The 19,538-nt window shown below is 41.6% G+C and overlaps 3 protein-coding genes across 6 annotated transcripts in view; all 3 read left to right on the plus strand.

Moving 5' to 3' along the window:
- slc35h1 (solute carrier family 35 member H1) overlaps positions 1–1,545 on the plus strand; it is a 39,422-nt gene extending 37,877 nt beyond the window's left edge. For all 4 annotated transcript variants that reach the window (XM_023956380.2, XM_023956381.2, XM_023956382.2 and 1 more), the window contains one exon: positions 920–1,545. In XM_023956380.2, the coding sequence (XP_023812148.1) occupies positions 920–948 (29 nt within the window). In that variant the 3' untranslated portion in view covers positions 949–1,545. The remainder of the gene's footprint in view (positions 1–919) is intronic.
- Positions 1,546–2,420: 875 nt separating this feature from the next.
- On the plus strand, positions 2,421–6,066 carry dpm1 (dolichyl-phosphate mannosyltransferase subunit 1, catalytic). Its single transcript, XM_004070293.4, has 9 exons — positions 2,421–2,604; positions 2,836–2,935; positions 3,036–3,069; positions 3,147–3,223; positions 3,404–3,429; positions 3,505–3,600; positions 3,693–3,761; positions 3,829–3,943; positions 5,467–6,066. Exons 1-9 carry the CDS (start codon positions 2,474–2,476, stop codon positions 5,569–5,571), a joined length of 753 nt encoding a protein of 250 aa, XP_004070341.1. The 5' UTR covers positions 2,421–2,473; the 3' UTR covers positions 5,572–6,066.
- Positions 6,067–6,530: 464 nt separating this feature from the next.
- adnpb (activity-dependent neuroprotector homeobox b) lies at positions 6,531–16,072 on the plus strand. The gene is made up of 4 exons (XM_011476780.4): positions 6,531–6,955; positions 11,269–11,381; positions 12,374–12,466; positions 12,560–16,072. Exons 2-4 carry the CDS (start codon positions 11,274–11,276, stop codon positions 15,503–15,505), a joined length of 3,147 nt encoding a protein of 1,048 aa, XP_011475082.1. The 5' UTR covers positions 6,531–6,955; positions 11,269–11,273; the 3' UTR covers positions 15,506–16,072.
- The last annotated feature ends 3,466 nt before the right edge of the window (positions 16,073–19,538 follow it).

The raw sequence follows: 19,538 nt of genomic DNA on the forward strand, positions 1-19,538 counted from the left end.
CGAACCTAAAGCGGAATTATTCATTCCTTCTCCATGATCAGTCTTCAAACGGTTGGAACTTCTGTGGAGTAAAAGGGACACCATCCATACGCCACCACCACATCTGAGTCCCTGAATGGTCAAAGTTTGACCCGGTTGAACTGTCAATGTTTGTTCAATGGCTGCATGTTTTCCATCTAGAGCTCAAAGCCTTCCCCCCCATTCAGGATCTGTACCGATCTAGAGCCAGGAAGCGGGCTGGCAGGATCGTAAAAAAGACCCCTCGCATCCTGGTCACTGCCTTTTCAGCCTCCTCCCGTCAGAGCGGCGCTTTAGGACAATGCGCACCAAAACCACTCGCCACAAAGACAGCTACTTCCCCCAAGCTGTCACTCTTATGAACTCCGGTTCACTCAAGGACACTGAACATCCACAGAAACTGTCAAAGTGGAACAACTGCTGCTGCATTTTTGACTTTTTTATTTTATTTATTTATTTATTTATTTATTTATTTATGTTTATTTATTCATACAGCTACCTTATATCTACCTTCCTTTATTATTTATCCTTTTGTTTGTCTTACCCCTCACACTTTCTATACCTTGCTAGCACAGGTAACTGAAGACAAATTCCCTGTACATGCGCTGTACTTGGCCAATAAAGCTGATTCTGATTCTGAAAACGGTCATAGAAATTTGCGTAGCTACCTGTGAACACAAGGGCTTGAAATGCTGGTTTACAATAGTTTACATAGACCTTTATTTTGAAGTGGCTGTTAAACCAGCATTGCGCAGGGCAGTGTGAACGTAGCTTTACTATTAAAACCTTCACCTTCAGGAAGTTTGTAAAATTGTTCATTTAATATCTTTAATTTGTCTCTGAATAAAACCTAATCATATTTGTCTATGTAATTAACTATTGATTGTTTGATTTTCTACAGATGACTCTTATTATGGCTACCAGCCATGATCTGAGAGTACAGAGGGGATGAAGGAGCTCCACCTTGAAAAGACGCCCCCAAAGAGAATGACTGATGTGGGCATTCAGAACAGCATGTGGAGACATGAAAGGAATCACTACTACAATTTCTGCAAACAAAACTGCTGAAATATGATTGATATTTATAAAATGAAAAGACAAAAATCTTCCTAAAGGAAACCAGTCAAGAACACTGTCTGAAGCACTGAAGCCTTTTGTTTCTTTTTCATTGTTTTAGTGCATTGTATCACATCTAACTGTTGTGCTTTTCTTCTCTGTGTGTTTTGGTTTATCCTGAACTGCCTCAAACACGTTTATTATTCTATGACATGATACTGTGAGGTTATCTAATGTAAGATAGTTTGTATATTTTATTTGCTGCATCTTTATTTGTGTATATTTTTTACAGTAGAAATTCTAACTGCTAATTTATCTTAGTTTATGGTATTTTCATATTTTTGTAGGTCATGGGCCATTAGCATTGTAAACACGAGTTTAGAATGTATTGTTATGTAAACGTTTTTAGGAAGGGAGGAAGATGGAATTTTATGTTGTTTTCTTTAATAAAGTTTCCCAATTTTCGTCTTATCAATTTAGTGTTATTATTAGAATAGTTATAATAAAACTTAATACAGTTTTATTTTCTTTTTTAACTTCTAGGAAAAGATTTGCGTTCACAAAACAGAAGAGGAACTTAATTTGGTAAACCGTAGTTTCCAGTGGGGTTTATTTTGAAGAGGACAACCCACACGAAAGTTAATATTTGACTTCCGTTTTCTGAAACAGATTTTCAAAGTAAAGGTTTACACTGAGTTCAAAAGTGTACTGTATCGCGTGGCTGCATACGTAACTGCTACTCCAAAAGTATTTTTAAAAGTTCCAAAATATTTCTAAGGTTTTTTGCAGGTTACTCGAGATCATTTTTTAAATAAAAATATACATCCCACACTACGAAAGTAACAAAAAAGGTTAACTTAATCAATAGATATAGACGTAAAAAATGCGAACAAATAATTTATATCTGCTCATAGAAATACGTTTAAATAATTTATATTTCCAGATAGAAATATGCTAAGACTTTTATTTGTCTTTTTACTGAAAGCTTTATAAATTGGCACAAGTCTCTCATATTGGTGCTTTATTGTTTGATAATTTATTGTCCAAAACCCTTTTAAAACTTTAGTCAGTTGGCAAGTGAAAAGGCACAAGAGTTGTCAGACTATGAAAGGAAACAAACTATTTATGTATTTGGTGTCTGTCGTAAGTTTAAATCCATTGGGTGGCTTGGTCAAAACATCTTTAATAAAAAATACTGATTAAAAATGTGTTATTTGGGGGTTGTCCAAATTCACAATATTTCAAATAATTTTCTCACAAAACCTTTGTCAGAAGGAATAAGTCAATTTAAAAAAAATTGAAAATACACCATACGGTTTAAAACCTTATTTTGAAAGGTCAATTCCGGAAGTAAAGTTTCTGTCTTTTGCTGTTGCGGTTACCAGTGTGTCGCGTCGCCATGGCAAGCCGTAAAACTACACAACCGAAGCGGGACACCGAGGACAAATACTCAATTCTTCTTCCTACCTACAACGAGAGGGAAAACCTGCCTTTAATAGTTTGGCTTTTGGTGAAATATTTGGGGGAAAGGTAGGTCACTGGAACAGCCAGAATATAGCTGCTCGGTTTGGTTAGCGTTAGCCGCAGTTAGTTAACTCCTGGCTATGATGAGCTGTCACTTCTCTGGAGAGTCAACAAGTGTCCGCAGCCTCTAAGCTCTCAGTGGTTGCGGCCAAAAGTGCTTCATTAAATATAGAGAAAGTTTTCCACTCCGCTAGCGATCTCGTTAAACGGTTCTTTTGTTTGTTTTTTCTTTTGCAGTGGCTTTAACTATGAGATAATTGTCATCGACGACGGAAGCCCAGATGGGACACTGGAGGTGGCAGAGCAATTGCAGAAAATTTATGGAGGAGACAAAATAGTAAGTTAAGGTTTTCTTTTATGCTAACGATTAATAGAAGAAAATAAGAACGTTGATGCTGTTTCCTCTTTATTTAAATGTCCAATGTTGTGTGTTTTAGCTTCTACGCCCAAGAGAAAAGAAATTAGGACTCGGTAAGTGTTATTCCCTTAAAAGTGGACATGTTTATTTCTGGACTTCTTTGTGAATAGCTTTTCTTTTCCTTCAACAGGTACTGCCTACATCCATGGGATGAAGCATGCAACCGGGAACTTCATCATCATCATGGATGCCGATCTCTCTCATCATGTAAGCCGAGATCACTTTATTTGGGTTGGGAACTTAAGGCTTTTTGTCGTCTCTTTACACCATTCAGTTAATCATGGTGGTTTTTCTGTTTCACTTAGTTTGTTGTTGTTTGTTTATCTGAAATCTGATTTCGGAGGGATGGTCTTATTGTTTCTGCCTTTTTTCTTTTTTTCATTTCAGCCCAAGTTCATTCCTGAATTTATTCAGTAAGTGTCTCTGGTTGTTTTTTAGCTACACAATGAGACACATAGCCTCACGTTTGAATATTTTTTTTCTCTTAGAAAGCAGAAAGAGGGAAATTATGATGTTGTGTCTGGCACTCGTTACCGAGGTGACGGGGGGGTGTACGGCTGGGACCTGCGCAGGAAACTCATCAGGTAAGAGCCGTTGGAGTCCCCCGCATCTTTCTGTTGGTTTGTTGAAAGACTGACGCTTTACGTTCCGTCACTTCATCATCTCCTGGAATCAGTCGAGGGGCCAACTTTCTGACTCAGGTGCTGTTAAGGCCGGGGGCGTCAGACCTCACAGGCAGTTTCAGGTAAATGAAATACCGGTGAGTGGATCTGTGGCTGCGTGACGTGTGTGACACGTGTCGCTCACGTCAGGTTGTACAAGAAAAGTGCTCTGGAGAGTCTGGTGGAGCGGTGCGTCTCCAAAGGCTACGTCTTTCAGATGGAGATGATCGTCAGAGCCAGACAGCTCAACTTTACCATCGGAGAGGTGAGCTTAAAGCTTCTCGTTTGTATTTTTTATTTTGTTTGTTTTGAAAAAAAGAAAAATGTTTTTAATCAGGAATTTATATGTTTCATTTATCTTTCAATTAATTACATTGTTGCTGCTTAATAGAATAAAATATAATATATTATATTATGTATTTTTAGAATAGAATAAATGATGTTAAGGCCGGGGAGACTTATTATTTAAAGGTCCTATCAATGAGGTGCAAAGGTAATACCATGTCCTAAATATTGATACTAAGCAGTCGTGATTAATTTTTTTATGATTTTGATCCATTGGGTTTTTAACTTAAGTTTCTTTTTTATCCATTTTCTTTCTAATATTTGGATCAGAATTCTGTTTGTTTATTCTGTACTTTCATGCGACTGTTAGGTCATGAAACTACAGAAAACTGCCTTTTCCTGTGGTCTTTTCGGTGTTTGTTGTTGCATACAAACTGTTAGCATGGTTCAATAATCTAAATTAAGCACACAACATTTCTATTACTGAATATTAATAAATACTAGCTTGCTCCTTTTAAATCACAAACCATTTATTTTCTGACTTAAAAACAGAAAGTAGTTCTTCAGAATGTTCTGCAAACAGTTTCAGCTTTAGAGATTTTTTATTGTTTTTTTTTTCTCTTTACTTTCAATTTCAAATGATTAAGAAAGTCTTCATGAAATCTTGAAAACCATTCCAAGCATCTGCATGTTGCCTGTGATCTCAGAGAGATGCGGTTGGGCTCTAGTCTAGCGGATGAGTCACCTGTTGTCATGGAGCTTCTTCTGCTTCAGCTCAGAGCGTTTAGGATCAGAGTGAAAGCATCTGCGTGAACAAGCGGAGATGCGCTCGTGAGTCTGAAGATAAACGAATGAGCTCAGAGCCGATTTCCGATTCCAAGGCAAATGTTTACTGTCTGATGCTGACTGGAGACTCAAAATTGGGTTTGTTTTTATTAGTTTTGGCCGCGGCTGGCAGCCCCTATGAAGAATCCTGTAGTCCAATAAAAAAGTATTGCACTTTTTTTCTTTTCTTTCTTTATTTGAAAATTCAAGCTGTCTCATGTCTTCCTGGAGTAGTGCACATCTGTTTGGTTGTTTCTGCAGGGAAATAACTAAAGTTACTGCTTAAAAAAACGATTAAACATAAAAAAACATGCCTTGGGTTTATATTTTTATAACCTTAATCCGTTTAATTTCATAAATCTCAAAATTAAATTGAACAATATGTTTATTTGATCAGTTTATTTCATAAAACACCTAGTTGTTTCACACAAAAGATGCATTAAAAAACAACGAAAAAAAATGTTTTTTAAGAGTATTTTAATTCAATTTATGCTAATCTTTTCTAAAATAATTAGACTGTATATTTTATATGGGCACATATAGGTGATATATGTGATTTATGTGATTTATTACGATCCGAACTCTTCATCCTTTACTTCATTAGTTTATTTAATGGAAGCTCAACAAACCCTTATGTCCTAAATGTTTCAGAGACATTAAAGTTCTTGTCTTTGCCAGGTTCCCATCTCCTTTGTGGACCGCGTCTACGGGGAATCCAAACTGGGAGGCAACGAGATCGTGTCTTTTGCAAAAGGACTGCTCATGCTTTTCGCCACAACATGATCATCTTGAGCTTTTGTAGTGGTCTCTCGGTCTTCAGGTCTGTGCGCAGAAATGTACCTGGATTATCAAAAAGTGGCACGGCAGCTGATGCGAAAAAAAGACGTGTCCCGGTTGGAAGCCTTTTCACGCACAGAGATTCTCCCATGTTGTTTCACATTCCCATCACTTTTTGCAAAAAAAACGGTTTAATCATTCCTAAATCAGACAATTCACAGAATGAAGGCGTTAGGCTGGTTACAGTTTAAAAATGTTTTTGTTTGTTAAAAATGATCAAGTCTTGCTGGCTCCTTTGTTCACTTATTATTATTATTATATATTTTTTAGTTTAGTTCATTAAATCTGAAGCAGGACTGTATAGACAACACAAATATCAAGGACACTTTATTGTAAAATAGGTGTTTAACAGTTTGAGTTCAGGTGTGATTAGCAGCAATGTAAAAGGAAAAAACAATTGCTCAATCTGTCTGGTCAAAATAAAGATGTTCTGGGAATATATTTGGATGTATTTTTTAACACCCTTTTTATTAGGAGCAACCATAGATTGTAAAAAAAAAAAAAAAAGACTGTTTTCACAGTCTGTATGGGAGTGAGCCTTTATCTCTGCTGCATTTCTTAGCGCCACCTAGTGTTCCGGCTGGGAACTTAAGTGCTGTACTCAAGAGAGTGGAGGAAAGAGGGTACACCAGATGTAAGCACAGCACGCATGCGCCGACTTAACCAAGCTAGTAGGACGCCCGCTGTCGGTTAGCTTGTGTAACTGCTTTTTAGGGTTGTTTATCCTCCACATGGCCTCTCTCAAAGCCTATAAAGCTTTTAGGCCTCAAAAGTATGTAATTGTTAAGGAAAATGTAATAAATAACGGCTTAATTGGCCGCTGATTGATGACAAACCAATCAGGGGCTTTCATTAGACGGCACGACCCGGGATCTCACAATAAGATGGTTTATGCTAATGATGCCGACGTCACTTCCGCCCCTTTATTTGCGCCATTTTGGATAGGGCAGTTTCCAGGCTGGATGTGTATTGTCTGTCAGGAGAGAATGGGCAAAGTGGATTCCGCTTCCAGGAAATTATAGGCAGAGTTTAGAGCATTTATTCACAGGAGCGGGCGAACCCGGTCGTTGCGCCCGCAGCGCTCCGGGGAAACGAGCCTCGGAATTATCTGATGAAGCTCGCGCGCCCACCGTTCCTGTTTGCCGACCACAGGGAAGAAAACAGCCCTCGTTGGAGAGGGACAGTCGGGTTTGGGGGGTAGAGCGGCAGCGGGGGCTTGCTATTCACCTCACGAACGAAGCACCTGAGCGGGCGAGAGCGGAGCAAGTGTCCCCACATCGCGGTGGTCGGGCGTAGTTCGGTCAGCCGGGCGCTGCGGACGCGAAAGCAGGTAAACTTGGAGGTCCTCCCGCGGGGGTGAACCCCGGGTGTTCGCCGTTAACCGTGGCTACCTGCTGGGTGGCTGCTAAGGTAACTCGTATACGAGGCGGGTGTTTATATGAACAGGGCGGGTCTCTGTAAACTCCAATATCTTTCAACTTCTTTATAAGGAAGTAAAATAAGAGTTTGTGGTTGATTCTGAGGCGACAGTAAGCCTATTCCGAGTCCAGCCCGTTGGTGCTTGTTTGTTAGCTTAGCGGGCTAACAGAGCGCGCGTGCGCCCTACTCTTTGTCGTTCTGGATCCTGCCAGATGTTGGACATCCCACAGATGTGTTACGGGGCTGATGCCGCGCACTCTGAGTGGAACTCAAGGATCTCTTCAGGTTTATTGGTATGGGCTCCTAAACGGCTCCTCAGAGGTGGTGACAGCTCAGCCTTCCCCCAATCCAGGGGGAAGGAGGGCTGCTGTCATTTTTTTCTGCGGGACGTAGTTCATAAGTTTGAAGAAAGTCCAACATGCAGAGGCTTCAGGATGCAGTAGCATTCAATTAATGAAACCTTTGTGGAGTTATGAGCAACTGCAAGAGTCAACACCCTCCTTATATTTAGCATTCTGTAGAATATTAATATTTCCGGACTGAGTTTGAGGTGAAAGTCCGTCCATCATAATTGAAGATTGGCATCCAGCCTCCTCAGAATCAAGGAATGAGAAACTTTTGCAGCTGTTGCAGTGGATGGAGACCCCCACCCCACCCCAGAAGCTGCGTGCACACCTGGATGGTGCTCCAGCATGTGCTCCCAGAGAGAACATGGCTGTGTCCTGCTGCTGCAGGAGATACAAAGGCCTCTTCATGTTGGAGGAGAACCCGTTTTCTGCCAGCAGAGTGGCCTCCTCTAGCATTTGCTCCCTCCCTCCTTCCTTCTCTCCTCCCTATCCTTTTTTCCCTCTCCCTTCTCCTCATCCTTTGCCCCCTCTTGCTCTCACCCTCTTCCCCCACCCCCTCTCCCCTGTTTTTCCTTACCCAAACCAGCCTCACTTCCTCTGCTCACTCCCCCCTTCCATCTCTCCCTCACACTTCCTTCACACTAGCTGCTCACCCCCCCTCTCCTTCTCTCACCCCTCTAACCCCCCCTCCTCCATTCCCTGCTTCTCACTCCTCCTCTTCCTCCCTTCCAACATCACTCCCTCCTCTCCTCTTCTCTCATCCCCTCCCCCTCCACTGCAGAGACCTTTTTGTAGGGGGCTGCTGCTTCCTCAATAGGAGGCGCCGTTCTCCATTGGTGTTATGAGGTGGGGGGGGGGGGGGGGGCAGGCGGAGTGAAGGGAGGCTTACATAATGTCACTCCTCTCCAGCGCCATCTACAAGAAGGGGAGGGAAGCAGGAAAAAGGCCGAAGTGGGAAGTGGACTGAAGTCTGCCTCTCAGTTTTTACAGGTTATGGGGGGGGCGAGGGAGGCGATGGCAGCACCCAGAGTCCTTTGGGTGGAGGAGTGAACCGCCTCAGGTGCTCCCTGGACATGTTTGGCATCCAGCAGTTGTTTTTCCACTCTCTGTGACCTTTGACCTTCCCGCAAAGCGCCAATCACGTTTAATTAGGTGAACTGTTTTAGCTGTAGGTCTTTTCCAATCTGACCATTTGTTTTCAGCCACAGAACTTTCTGTTCCGGTTCATGTTGACATCCATATTTCAGTGGGTTTTCAAACAAATGCCCACGATTATCATGAGTATTCTGCCCTCTAAACACGCTTCGGTAAACAAAGAGGTTATTGACTTCAAAGACCCACTCCAATGAAAATCGTGTTTTTGGTGTTCTGAACAGGTTCCTTTGGTGTTTAATGTCAGTATGGAGGACATTTATTATGAAAATTGAGCTTAAAATTACATTTCTGAGAAAAAAAAAGGCTGTTGGAAAAAGTTGGTAGCTGTGACGTAGAAGCTGCTACGGCAAGCTACAAGCTTCCTGCTCGATTTTGATGAGTCAACATGTAGACTACTAGATCCATGATTTGGCACCTGTCTCAAACTTTGATCAAATTGATCACCATTTTTAATGCACTGGTATTGTTAGGTTGGGGTTGTGAGGGGCTGTAAGCTAGCGGAAGAGAACGTAAACAAAGGGATGATCTGAAAGGGATAATCATGATTAAAAGACCACTGGGAACTCTTTGAAAATGGATCAAAAGATAATTGGAGTGGGAATTTATATGTTTAGGTTTCTACCGGTTACTCTGAATCATTGATGAGGACTCCTGAGAAACCTTAACGTATTCTGATTTAAATTGAAAATTTCTGATTTTACTGTCCGTGCAAGAGAAATGCTGCTGAAAATGCAAATGTGCTGTTTGAATAAATCTATGAAAGTCATGATTTGAGGTTCCAAAACTTTGAATGCATTAATATTCCTCTCTAAGGAGAACCAATAATAGGAGCTAACATCTAAAGTGACACAAACACTGGAATTAAACAAGTTACAGAAAAAAATGCAATAATTTAAAATACAATACCTTTTATGATAGATTTATAGATCATATTTGTATGCAGCAGATTTCTTCTCATTGGAATCAGATCACTGCTGTTGTTTTGGCTCGGAGCAGCAGGGTTGCAGAGAAAACTGCTTTTAAAGTGGACATGCATACAGTAGAGAGGGTATCGCTTCTCTTGTCTGCACAAAGAGTTAGCTATTCAACACTGAACTGAAATAGTGGCACCAGGTGAGGATGTTTCTCTTCGTTACAGCACAAGTAGACACTTCTTAATATTTAAAACTGATTTGTGTTTGCAAGAATTCAATGGCAAAAGGGGATTCTCAGCACCTTTCTTGTCTCAATTTAAAGTTATTTTATCCTAAATATTTATTCTCTTCCAACCTTTGTTCATCAACAATAAGCACAAACATCAATCTCAATGGGAAGCAGAAGCGTTATGACACATTCTGCAGTTTGTTACGGTTGTTTTGCTGAAGGGAGCTACTTTTGCTCAAACTCGAACTTTATATAGCGCCTTTCATTTCAGTTAAAAAACACAAAGCGCATGCTGTGCATGTCTGCCAGAATTGGTTGTCCAGCTCATGGAAAACTGAGCCCTATAAACCTGAGAATCTGGGTTTGGTATCAAGGTAAAACCTCTGTTAAAAACCCCACTTGCACAGCCAGTTGTGCAGCCAGTGGCTGTGCAGGTGGGTTTACAGGAACACTTTATGCTGTATGCAAATGATCTGCAGATTATTTAAAACCCTAATGCAAAGACTGCTGTGTCTGTGCGCACCTGCATGTTTGTGTGGGTTTATAAATATCTATGTGTGTACATACACATCCATGTACATAAAAAAAGCTTTAAACCAAGTTTGGATTCAAAAAATTGTAATCATTTATTTTCATCTGCAAAATACTATAAAGGAACATCAGAAAGTTCTAAATCTAATCGATGCAATGTTTGCTTTCAGAGCAGCATCATTTCTACCAGGCACACTTGCACACGGTTTCTGAAGGAACTTTGCTGGTTGCTCCAAATGTATTGGGAAACTAACTTCTTCAGAAGAGCTTGAACATCTTGAGCCCCAGTCTGCTTTGAAACCTTTGTCTGGGAGAGACCTTGCTTTTTTGCGGACACACTACCTCGTGTCTTTTTTTGCCATGAAAATGTCTTTCACAGCCTCTCCTCGGTAGCTGTTTGGCTGTTATTCTCTCAGTTTAAAGTCTTTTACACAGCGGTTTCTGTTTCGGTTCATGACTGGGTTTCAAGGTTTTGCGGATCTTCTGCACCCGTTCGGTATCATTTGTTGATCAGACACCTGACTGTAACCATACAAAACAGCTGACTTTGCAAAAGTGTCTCTAAAAGGTTTGATCATGACTGAAGGCAAAGGTAAAAACATCAAGAATTTATTTGATTTAGATTTTTCTTTCTCCTTTCAAAGCTGTGAATTTTGACCTAAATCTCATAAGTAGTTTATATGATATTTTTGACACAATCTGTGTCATTTAAAAGAAAACCTAAAAATTAACTTTGTATGTTTTCCCTGTTTCCTGTGAGCTGCCATAGCCCTGTTAAACACTTGCTTTAGCTTTCAGCGATTTTATTTATTTTTTTCTTTTGCTGCACTTGTGTTTATCAATCTCACACATTTTAACAAATTTCCTTTAAAAAAAAAGGTTCTTTTGCTGCACTTTTAATTAAAGGGTTTTACAAGTGGAGTAACTCATTCAATGACACATGTTAATTTAAAAACCTTTTCTCAGGAGTTGTTAAATAAAAAGCCTGTTTTATGTTTGAGACCTTGTGTGTTTCTGACGTCTCAATGAACGTTTCTCCCCCATGCAGGCAGAATGTTCCAGCTCCCTGTCAATAACCTCAGCAGTCTACGAAAAGCAAGAAAAAATGTCAAAAAGGTCCTGGGAGACATCGGCCTTGAGTTCTGCAAGGATCACTTGGAGGTGAGCATGCTCAGTTTGGACGTTCTATAACAAACTTCCGTGCTTTTGTCTACATAGTAGAAGGTCCCAGAGTTTCCTCTAGACTGTTGGTTGTGATCCTATATGGTTCGAAATTTAGTAAAGGATGCAGTTATGCTTTTTTATGAGTTGTGCAAGTTTGTCTTGCGTATTAACATGGCATCGTGTTTTTCGTCAGTCCTCTTTTTGGGGTTGTGTTTCTGCAAATTTGAGTAACACCTTGAACAGCCATTTAAAAAGAAACTCATCTTTCCTTAATATATTTAATACTATTTTGTTTTGTTTTTTAATATAAAGCTCTAATTCAAAAATGAAATTGTCTGAAAGTGGTGCACAAAAATAAAGGTATGATAAAATCCAATTTAATCCATAAAAGATGAGTGAGCAACATTGAAGGGTTTTGATTGTAATCCTTAGTCATTTTTAAAATAATACAATTATAGATGTTTGACACTGTCCTACACTTTAAAATGACAAAGAATGGTGTAAATATTTAAAGAAAAAACTGATGTTTTTTCCTTTTTAAGTTGTTGTACATTACTGTTGTTTTTTTGTTTTATACTGACACCTTTTTCAGTTAACTTTAAGATGCAACTCGTTCATAAAAATTCCTAATATCCTGTAATATGCAATGGATTCTAAAATGGGACTGTGCTGGCTGAAATGATTCAGACTCCTGGCAAATGACTAGAAGTAACATTTATTTAACCAGCAAGTTTGCTACTGTTTGTAATGACACAAGTGTCTCCCAGAAGGTCCCTGGATGAAATCCTAAAGGAATCAAAGCTTCCACTTACATTTAAACAAATGTCCAAAATTGTCATGGTTTGAATAGTTGCAGGTGTGACTGGAGCTGGATTTGTACTTTAGTATGTTTTAGATTATTATGTGTTTAGACACTGTAAGTTTGCACATATGTGCTATTTTTCTGTGGATCTGTATGAAATTATTATATCACTTTCTTTGCCTTTTAGGACTTTAAAGACTTTACTCCTCCGGAGGTCTATATCAAACACACAAGCTGGGAAGATGTGTGCATGTGGGAACCATCGCATACCAAAGTCCAGGTCTGTAACGACTCGCCACCAGAACCTTAAGAACTTTATTTCTGTTCAAGTTTTAAAAAACTAATAAAGACTTTTGAATTTTTGTGTCTCCAGGACTACAGATCAAAGCCTTTCTGCTGCTCTGGCTGCCTCTTTTCATCCAAGTACTTCTCGGCGTACAAGAGCCATTTTCGCAATGTTCACAGCGAGAACTTTGAGAACAACATCCTGCTCAACTGTCCCTACTGCACGTTCAACGGGAATAAAAAGACTCTGGAAACGCACATTAAACTCTTCCACATGCCCAACAACGCCGCGCGGCAGACCCCTGGTGGGATGGTGGCAGGCACGGGTGGGGTCATGATGAAGGATGGTCTGCTGAGGAGGACCGGAGACACTGTGGAGCAAGCGGTGTACTACTGTAAAAAGTGCACCTACAGAGACCCTTTGTACAATGTGGTACGAAAGCACATCTATCGGGAACACTTTCAGCAAGTGGCTCACCCCTATATCGTGAGACCAGGAGAAAAAGCAGGTGCCCAGAATGGGGGGACCCTGGGGGGTCCAGAGACCAACAATGCTACCAGTAACCAGATTCACTGCAAGAAGTGTCTGTTTGTTCCTCGGACCTATGAAGCGCTGGTTCAGCACGTCATCGAGGACCACGAGAGGATTGGCTACCAAGTCACTGCGATGATTGGGCACACCAGTGTGATAATTCCACGACCCAAGCCCATCGTTATGTTCCCTCCCAAAAGCCAAGGAGACAAGACAATCATCGGGATGGGCCCTAAAGGAGCGGTTATGGCATCCACAAGATCTCCTGTCTCACTTCAGCAGGGTAGATCTTCAATTCCATCAAAGATGGGCTTCAGCTCGAGCAGCCTTCTGTCAGGATTAAAACACGATGCGATGGGATTAAAGGCCCGGATGAGCCAGCCGTTCTGTTTGGGTAACCAAAACACTAAGGTCACTCTGCCGGGGAATGCCCAGGTTTCAGTGCCCCAACAGTCTCATGCAGCAAAGCAGCTCATTCCTGGTGGAAGTCTGAGGAGCCCACTCGTGGCCGGTGCTTCTTCTTCACTCAAGTCCAACCCTCTTGGGTCACGGGTTCAAGCGGCAGCTACAACAGTAGCCTCAGTCACTGCCAAGAAAGGGGGCTCTTCTGTCCTGGGCACTTCCTACACCCAGAAGTGGAAAATATGTACTATCTGCAACGAGCTTTTTCCAGAGAACGTGTACAGCTCTCATTTTGAGAAGGAGCACAAGGCAGAAAAGGTTCCTGCTGTGGCAAATTACATTATGAAGATCCACAACTTTACCAGCAAGTGTCTGTACTGCAACCGCTATCTACCCAGTGACACGCTGTTAAACCACATGCTGATTCATGGCCTGTCTTGCCCTCATTGTCGCGCCACCTTCAATGATGTTGAGAAGATGGTAGCTCACATGCGGCTGTCGCACCCAGATGAGAAGGTGGGTCCTCGCACAGACTCTCCCCTAACCTTCGACCTTACTCTGCAGCAGGGAAACCCCAAAAATGTGCAGCTGATTGTCACAACGTACAACATGAAGGATGCTCCAGAAGAATCGGTGGCGTTTCATGCTCAGAACACCATCTCGGCGTCATCAGTGCTGTCTGCCTCTCTGATGGCAAGCAAGAGGCTGATGCCTCAGCAGCCTCCCAAAGCACTTTCAGGCCATGCCGACCACTCAGGAGTCAAGAGTACCCCACAGACTTCAGTTCCATATAAGAGAGATGTGGGAAAGACACTTTGTCCTCTTTGCTTTTCAATCCTCAAGGGCCCAATTTCAGACTCTTTAGCCCACCATTTGAGAGAGAGGCACCAAGTTATCCAAACAGTTCACCCCGTAGAAAAGAAGCTGACGTACAAGTGCATTCATTGTTTGGGTGTTTATACAAGTAACATGACTGCTTCAACTATCACGCTTCACTTGGTGCACTGTCGAGGTGTCGGCAAGGCCCAGAACGGGCAGGACAGTCGGTCGGTTCAGTCATCTCACATCAGCCAGTCTCAAAGCAGCGGCGTCAAACGCGCTGCCTTCGACAGCTCTGATGCCAGTGCACCCAAACGAAGAAGGCCAGGACCTCCTGGAGAAAGAGCCCATCCCCGGGATTGCAATGGTCCTTCGGCATTTGTAGAAGATCCCGATGAACCCATAGTTCTGGCTCTTGACCCCAAAGGGCTTGAGAACCAGTCATACGAATCCAGGAAAGCCTTTCTGACAGAGTATTTTAACAAGGCGCCATATCCAACACAACAGGAGGTGGAGAAACTGGCATCCAATCTTTGGCTTTGGAAGTCTGACGTCTCAAGCCACTTTGTCTCCAACAGGAGGAAGTGCGTGCAGGAATGTGAAAGCCAGAAAGCAAATGTGCTGCTGGGGTTCAGTATGTACGAACTTAGCAAAGTCACTCATGAGCTGGCATTTGTCGGCGAAGGGGTTTATGAGTGCAGGCAAGGCAAACGGCGGACATCCAAGTCGCACATGGGGGTGTCAGAGCAGGCTCTCAAGAGACACAAGGAGGCTGTAGCAGTCAATGGAGTGACTCGACAGGACGGAAAACCAACTAGGAGTGTTCAAAGTACAAACGCAAAGCCATTTGGTCCCAGTCTTGACTGTGCCAGCGAGGACCAAAACAAGACAATCAGCAGCACCTTACCACAGAAAACTCCTTTAGATCTTTCTGAGCCCATTGCCATCGACTCTGATAGCGAAGAAGACCAGCGGGGGGATAAGGGACTAGTGCAAGGGGTAGGTCTCTGTGGTAACCAGCAGCCACTGATGGGTACCAAGACCATTTCAGATCTTGACGACATGTCTGATGATGACGATGATGACGATGATGAAGATGACGATGAATACGATGACGACAATGAAGAGTTACATGTGGAGAATGGTTTTGGAACCACACCGGGTTCAGAGAGACAGGCTCTTAAAGGAAGGGATCCGCTGCCCATCATAATCCCCAAGTTCGTCCCCTCATCTGCAAGAAGCGGGAGAGACGGCGCTCAGCTGGGCAAGCAGCAAGTCTGACTGACGGAAGAACCAAAAAATGATTTTCAGTCGGACATCCGTTCAAGATGTGAAGCAGCGAGGAAGAGGAGACGACTCAACACAAGCCATCTTACAGCGTCTGAAGGCAGGACTGAGCAGCTAGGATTCAAAGATTCACAAAGCGGTTGTGGTGTTTTCCAGAAGAGGGGCGAAGTACAAAAACTGAGGTCACACCAAACAAACGTAGAAATTATTTGCCTTCTCTGTTGTTTATATAACTTACATGAGGAGTTTTTAGCATTGATTTTGCCACTGGGCTTTTCAATGTGGCTAGAAAGTGAGTTGTTTTGAAGTAAAGGCTTTTAAGCTGATGAGAGAATCCATCATTTTCATGTAGTACTTCTCAGACTTGTTCTGTAAATTTGTACAGTCTTTTAGACTTCTTTGAAAAGATGTTGCTGTAAATGTATGCCTAAATATTTGCTTTTACCTGTGTGTATGGTAGCCTCATCTGTTCTCCATCCCAATGCTTTACAATAAGTGTGGCTTTGGTGGCTCGTGTTTTCTCATCTTTTTCTTTGCAAATTAAAGCTACACATAAATTAACTTTTTGTTTTTTAGAGTTATTAGAACTTGTTTTATGTTGACTTTTCCATCATCTCGGATTGAAGGAATGGGAATTCCAAACAGCTCTTGTTGGATAACAGAACAGTCTGCAGGTATTGCTCATTAGCTCATTAGCTCTGTCCAAACTGTACTTGCTTTCTACTCTCCCACTTTTAACTTAATGTGTCTTTGTCCCACGGGGCTGGACAGTAACGACCCTACCGGCAGCAAAGGTTAAAGAATCTTTTTTTATTTTGTTGCTGTTCTTTAAGCAAAGCTGGTTGTGTTCAGTGACGTGTATTTGGTTCGTCTTCATTTTTCACCCACACATTTATGAAAAATAAAGTGCTGTCATTGTGATTCTCACTGAACCAGTGACCGTACATTTACTGCAGATTCACTTTGGATGGTTTTAAAGGTTCTGTTGATTCTTTAACAAAGCAAATCTTTACATTTATATATTTTGGTTCTCACTAGGTAAATATGTAACAGTGGGGATTGAAAGTTTGGGCACCCTAGGAGAAATGTTATCTGAATGTGCAAACAAAAGCCAAGCAAAGATGGAAAAATCCTTTCGTGTGCAAAGGTTTGGGCACCATGGAGAGTTGGTACCTTGGACTGTCCCCACACCAAGTATCACAGCTTGTAACGCCTTTTGTAACCAGCCAAGGATCTCTTAACTCTTGTTTGAGGCATCTTCATTCTTCTTTACAAAAGTTACTCAATGCTCCTTTCAGGTCTATCCTTAGATTTTCAACCCTGTTGAGGTCAGCTGATTGGGAAGGCCACGGCAAAACCTTCATTTCATGCCTCCTAATGTGCTCCAGCGTGGATGTTTAGGTGTGTTTAGGGTCATTATCCATTTGTAAAGCCAACCTCGCTTTTTCACAGATGGCTTTAAGTTGGAGTCCAAGTGTTTCTGAGATTTTGTTGTATCCATTCTTCTTTTTACTCGTGAAATGTTTCCTTTGCTGCTGGAATTCAAACATTTTCTTCTGATGACTCTTCCATGAAGACCATTTTACAACTATCTTTTTTACAGTAAGACAGAGTAGTAATTCAATTCTCCTGGTCTTTGCAAATGAATATAGTGACCAATCCATGACATTGTCAGGTCTCAGCTTCCCCAAAGGGGGCGGAGCATTCTATCACTTCTGCAGGATGCCCAAACGTTTGCACATGCCATTATTTTGTTTTCTGTTATTTTAAAAGCTAAATGTTGGAAAGAAAACCTTCATATATATATATTTATATATATATATATATAAAACAAGAATGTCTCATGAAGGATTTTTCCATCTTACCTTGCCTTTTTTTATACACAATAAAATAAAGTTTTACCTGGGGGGCCTAAACTTTCCATCCTCGCTGTATATATTGGTGAACTGAGAAATTGGCAGAGAGCCCTTGTTCTTCTTTGAATACACAAAACTACTGTATTTTAGTCACAAAAATGAAACAAAACTACACAATCTGAAAAAATAAATCACAAATTCAGTAAAAAAAAAAAGGTTCATTTAGTGGATAGTTGGATCAAATCCAGTAAAACGAGTCTGTAAATCTTGTTTTTTTTTTTTGCTTTATCATTTCTTCTATTGTTAAAAAAGCAAAAATTTTTATGCCAATCAGTTATTTTTGTAACTTTCGAGAGAGAAAAATTGCATCTTCTGTTCTGGTTCTTCAGTGAGAGGCACAAACCATTTAAGCGTCTGCTGCTTTTATGCTACGTCCCTATGAGTAATCGCTGAACTATATCCTTTTCTTCCATCACAATATAGATTCTTAAAATATAACATACTCTCTACCTCCACGAATCTCTTAATTTGACGTACATCTGAGTCTTTTTGGGTTATTATTAACCAAGCTTTAAACCCATAAATGTAAACATCACCATGGAAACGTTTGGATTTGGGGACCAATGACAGAAAAACAGGAGAACTCTCCAACAAACCTCCAGCAGAGGAAGTTAAGTTTTTCTGGGACAAAAGATGGTTTTTGCCAAACTTCGTCACCTTTTCCAGTTTCTATGATTATTTTTGTGGATGTTTTTGGATTTATACCTGTGAACTTTAGTCCACCATTGGCCAATAAGCATCTCTACTATAGCAGCTGTTTAGGGCGGGGCTTCTGTCCCACAGCCGTGTAAGATTTGAACCAGCAACCTCTTCAAATCCGGGTTCATCTCACCAATCAACAGGTCACGACTTTTAATTGGTCCTAATTCAATGGTCAGACTGTATTGGTTTCTGTTTTTTATATTTTATTTGATCCTTTATCATTTTATCATCGTATTTTTTGAGACCCAGCACATCCTAAAGGTTAAATGTTAACCTACATTTGAGCAAAATCCACAAAAGTATTTTTTTTTATGTTTGAAAGCAAAAGCTCATATTTTGGTTCAGATGTTATAGTTTTATTTAGGGTGGTTACCTTAATGTAAGTCTGCCACAGTTGCCATGGCAACATTAGACAAACTCGTGAACCTGGATGAAGAAAGGTTCGTTTGTTTTTTCTGTTCGGGTCTGTACCAAAGTTTGACTTTGCAGCCATGATTGTTTTTACTAAAAACGAGTACAGACGGATGCAGGAGAGGAGAAGACGCTGGGAGAAATTAAAGAAACAACAAAGAAGTGATTTTATTGGAGGAAAGTAGAGCTCAGTGGAGTTTGTGGTGATGCTACTCTGATACATTTGACTTTTGTGGCGTCTCAAGTTCACTTTGATGCATCTTCTGCAGATTTGATGGTTTGTGCATCCTCATCCAAAACCGTTTCAGTTGCCATCTTGGGAGCAATGGGATGTAAAACCATGGGAAATGGACCCTGGGAGGCAAGGCTCCTCGGCTACATGGTGAGTGTTGCTATGCCTTTGTGAGGAGTGGGAATGAGGGAGGGCAGGGAGGAAGGGAGAGGTGGGAGACGCTGGAGGAGAGAGCTAGAGAGGCCTGGCAGACTGTGGGGGAGGCGGAGGCCTCATCTGCAGTGCTGTGTGCAGGGGGAGAGCTTCAGAGGGGGGCGGGGGATGTGGGTGAGATAGGAAAGGGAAGAAAATTGGGTGGAGGAAGAAGCTTGAGGGTGGGGGGAGTCGGAGACAAACACAAGGACCCACAGATGGGTGATGGAGAAGGAGGTGACGGGTGAGTATGCTGTCAGACACAAAGAGGCTGCAAAGACAATGAGGACCCCTGTCGATAACAGGAGGGGGGTGAGGATGGGGGGTAACTACAGCCGGGTCTGGGTCACAGTTTGGCATTTGTCCCCACCTGACCCGCTTTGTGCCTCCACCTGAGTGCAATAACCAGGTCCAAAAACACAATAACTGGTGCTGACCTGGGCAGAGGAGAGATGGGACGTGAGCCTCTGGTGTCTTCTACACACGGCGCCCCCTGAGGTGGGGCAAATGGAAACTAACTGAAAAGGTGGGGGGTGATTTTTTTTTTTTTTCTAAATACATTTTTTCTCCTGTT

This window comes from Oryzias latipes, chromosome 7 (assembly GCF_053564925.1).
Source record: "Oryzias latipes strain Hd-rR chromosome 7, Olatipes_Hd-rR_3.1".
NCBI lineage: Eukaryota > Metazoa > Chordata > Actinopteri > Beloniformes > Adrianichthyidae > Oryzias > Oryzias latipes.